This window comes from Vombatus ursinus, unplaced genomic scaffold, assembly GCF_900497805.2.
Source record: "Vombatus ursinus unplaced genomic scaffold, bare-nosed wombat genome assembly UNPS02015394.1, whole genome shotgun sequence".
Classification (NCBI taxonomy): domain Eukaryota; kingdom Metazoa; phylum Chordata; class Mammalia; order Diprotodontia; family Vombatidae; genus Vombatus; species Vombatus ursinus.
Window position 1 is genome coordinate 508,858 of NW_020955172.1, and position 3,873 is coordinate 512,730.

The window sequence follows — 3,873 nt, forward strand, 5'->3', positions numbered from 1 at the left end:
CTCTCTCTCTCTCTCTCTCTCTCTCTCTCTCTCTCTCTCATCTACTGCTGAGGATGGGGCTTTGGGGGAAAGCATTGGCAGTTTTGCCTTGGAAGAATGCTGGGGAAGGCAATGGCCCTGTTTCCTCACTGGTCACCCAGCCTGAACGATTCTTCCAAGTTTACTTTCTCGCCCTCAGCTTGCTCATGAGTAAGAAGGAGTCCAAGTCTTTGTTTGATTTCAGGTTTTCCATAACCCTTCTTCACAATCTGTTTCCCCTTGACTTCTTGGAAGTCACACAAAGGATGCCTGTGGAAAGCACTGAGCCACACAGCTCTCACCTGGGAAGGGAGTCCCGTCCCAGGTTTCAGAGCTGATCTGGCTCTTGTCATACTTTGCCAGGCAGCTCACTTTACCTCCCAGCTGGCTCCATTTGGAAAGCAGATAATGCACTCAGGGTCCCCCAAGAGAGCAGAAGTCCCCTGAGGACTAAGGGCTCTCTAGGCTGGGGTGAAGGCAGGGAGAGAGCATTGGGGAATAGGGGGTGGGGGTGGGGAAGGGTGCAGAGGTAAAAAGCCCTGGAGGACTAGAAGGCATAGAGAGGGCCTTGGTGAGGATTGGAGGGGGCGAATGGTGGGGCAGAGATACTGGTCAGGAGAGTACCAGGTGTTCCGGACAGCCTGAGCAGAACTAATGGGGGTGCAGGGGAAGGAAAGGGGGGTGCAGGGGAAGGAAAGGGAGGGGTGCGGAGGAAGGAAAGGGAGGGGGGCGAGGAGGAGGGGGAGCGAGGATCAGCACTAGTCCAGGAGACAGGATGGCAGCCCAGGTAAGGAGGGGTAGGGCAGTGGCTGAGGAAGGGTTGCAAAGGGGCTCTGAGGCGACCCCTGCCCTTCATTACATCAGAAGCTCTGTCCTGGTCTGAACACGGAGGGTTGACTGCTGCGTGCCGGCTCACCTGAGCCAAGGCAGAGTCGGGCTCCGATCTGGCCCTTCCCGTGATTGACACAAGGTTTCCCTGGGCCGGGTCTGGGGGAGTGGGGGCGGAGGGAGGGAGGACTGGAGGGCGGGAGGGCAGCGCAGCCTGCATAAATGGTCCCACCCCTGGGGAAGGTGCATCAGTCTGCCAGGTGGGAACTGAGGAGCCGGCACCTGCCAAGGCGCTGCCCAGCCCAGCCCAACCCAGCCCAGCCCAGACTGCCAGCCTGCCTCTGAGGCGAGGAGAGCCCAGAGAGGGACACACGACCGGAAAGCGAGCACAGCATGGACAAGTTCAAGTTACCCGCCTTCCTACGGCGCGGGGGGAAGGAGGTAGGGGCCAGGCCGGAGGAGGAACCAGCGGGGGGGGGGGCGGACTGGGGGGTGTCCCCGGGGCTCCACGGCGCAGGCAGGTGTCTGCTCTCTTCTCACTCCTCCTGCACTAGGTCCTCGTTCTCCCCCTCTCTCCCTCCCTCTGTCCGTCCCGGGTCTGCCCTCCCTCGCTCACTCCATCGCGAGCACAGGTGCGGCTGGCAGAGAGCTACAGAGGGACTACGTTGGAAATCAGGGGGGTGGGTTCTTCCTGGGCTGAGGTGGACTCGAGATAGAAGATGGAGAACTGTGAGGGGTCCGAGAAGCCCCCAAGTCCTACCCTCCTACTTCAGAGGAGAACGAGGCCAGGTGGCTGCCTGCCTGACCCACAGAAACAGCAGTTAGGACTGCGACCCGGGGCCTCTCGGGCTCATTCGATCCCTTGAGCATCTTGGGACTGTCCCATTGCGGTTCACAAATCATCTCCGTGCCTTCTTCCTGCCCTACTCCCCCGTGCTGTCCTAATGGTTGCAGTGGGAAGGGAGAATGGGACACCTTCCAAGACAGGTGGCTGGTTCCTCCCTCTTTGGGCCCCCCCCCCCAATCGTTCTGCTTGCCCTCCTCTAGGCAGGGAAGAAAGGGTCTTGTCTTCTGCAGGTTCACAGTGACCCCCTCTGTGGATTCTTGGCAGAGATCTCACAGTGATCCAATCTCTCAAAGATTTCCCGGAGCCTTCAGGGTGTTGACTTCACACTTTCCTCCTTTGGGGAATTCGTTATTGGAGTCTCAATTTCTCCCCATTTCCTTCTTTCTGGGATGGCTTTTTGCCTTTTCATCAAATGTAAATGCAACTAAATGAAGGAGGAGGCTAACCTCCCCTTCCTCCCAGTCCTTCCAAACTTGAGTTCTGACAGGGGATAGGCCCAGTTGCCAACTGAGATAAACTATCTTTAGCGACCTCCAGAACTCTATGGAGCTTTTAGTTATCACACCATCCCCGCTTCTCTGGGCTTCCCCTTGCCTGCCACTCTTTGGCCTTGGGAAAGGATGCCTTGTGTGATGCTTCCTAGGCTACAGACCTCTAGTGACCAAAGATGTCTTTTCTCTCATCCCTCAGAAAGTGACTGCTTCATCGGAGAATTTCCACGTGGGTGCAAACGATGAGAACCAGGAACGTGGGAACTGGTCCCAAAAATCTGATTATCTTCTCTCCATGATTGGATATGCAGTAGGACTGGGAAATGTCTGGAGATTCCCTTATTTGACTTACCAGAATGGAGGAGGTATTTTAACAATACACTTTTAAAAGAACTATCCACTGAGTGACCGATAAAGTCTATAGAGTACAAGTTGGAGGGGGCAGGGATGTCATGGTCCCTGGAAGGCAGAGATGGCCTATTAAATTAGACTGTCTACACATTGCAGGTAGGAAAAGTTATTTTGCGGAAAGCTTCCGTACCTTTCCTATAAGCAGTATGTCATGTAAAAGGTTCCTCTATCTACTCCATCTGTAAATGAATCTAAGAACAGACCAGAGGAGTCTAGCTCTTAGTGAGGTGCTTGACCTAGAGCATTGTGTTAGCTTTTGCTAGAGGGAAAGGTAGAAGGAAGAGCTTCTGTCTTTGAAAGCGCTCAATTTGCTTCCATTCTAGCCTGTAGGCAGAAGACTACAGGACCGTGCTTTGGAGCCAGAAGAGACTGAACTGTAAAATTTGTGTTTCTTTGGAGAAAGTGAGGGATTAATGGATCTGAGACCTAGAGCTGAAAGGCACCTTGGGGCTCAGCTAGTTCGATCCCTTGATTTGACATAGTAGGAAACTGAAGCCCAGAGAGGTTAAGCAGGATGTGCACCCAAGCCCATACAAGTGGGAAGTATCTGAATCAGGCTCTTCTCAAAGCTTTTCTAGTTGAATTCAAGCCCAGGGTGTGTAATTCTTTTTTGTAAGATGGCATTACTTATAGCTTGTAGGCCATTTAAGCAAAGTAGATTAGAAGAAGGGGGTGAGGAGGGGGGGGAATCCTGATCTGATATACAAAAGGAGGCAAAAAGGCATTGCACAATCCCCTGGTACTGTTGAAACAACTTTCCACTTACACCCTATTTTATTTGCTTGCTAATTACAGGTTCCAATAAAAGTGTAGAGGTGACGTGCCCTTGTATTTCATAACTCCAGCCCAGTACCAACGAAACTGTGCCATTGTCATGATTTTTGCTTACTACAATAGGATTTTGTACTCAAGATCTTCTAGTGTTGTGCCCCCTTTTTAATAGGGTGAAGGACAACTTTTACACTGGCCTTCAGATAAGGAAGAAAGAGCCCTGGCTAGCACATGCTTAGGTGCTGGTCACAGAAACCCCCCTCTCACTGGCTTAAGCTCATTTAGTCATGTGTGTGTGATTTGGCTAGAAGATGAGTCAGGAACCATGACCTCATTTGGCTACAATGGCTCAGAGGTCAACTGTTTGGGATGGAGAAACATGTAGGGCAATTTGTCGACCCCTTCCCTTTGGGCAGACATGGGCCTTACAATGAGAAATTTCTTCCAGGACTGACCCCAAAAATGCTCCCCAATCTCAGTCCCAATTTTAAGTCCTTGTAGTGGTTT

The 3,873-nt window shown here is 52.4% G+C and overlaps 1 protein-coding gene across 1 annotated transcript in view; it reads left to right on the forward strand.

Annotated features, from left to right (window-relative positions):
• Positions 1–1,112: 1,112 nt before the first annotated feature.
• SLC6A14 (solute carrier family 6 member 14) overlaps positions 1,113–3,873 on the forward strand; it is a 28,723-nt gene continuing 25,962 nt past the window's right edge. Inside the window, exons 1-2 of the mRNA XM_027847232.1 lie at positions 1,113–1,287; positions 2,384–2,549. Coding sequence (XP_027703033.1) covers positions 1,240–1,287; positions 2,384–2,549 — 214 coding nt within the window. The 5' untranslated portion in view covers positions 1,113–1,239. The remainder of the gene's footprint in view (positions 1,288–2,383; positions 2,550–3,873) is intronic.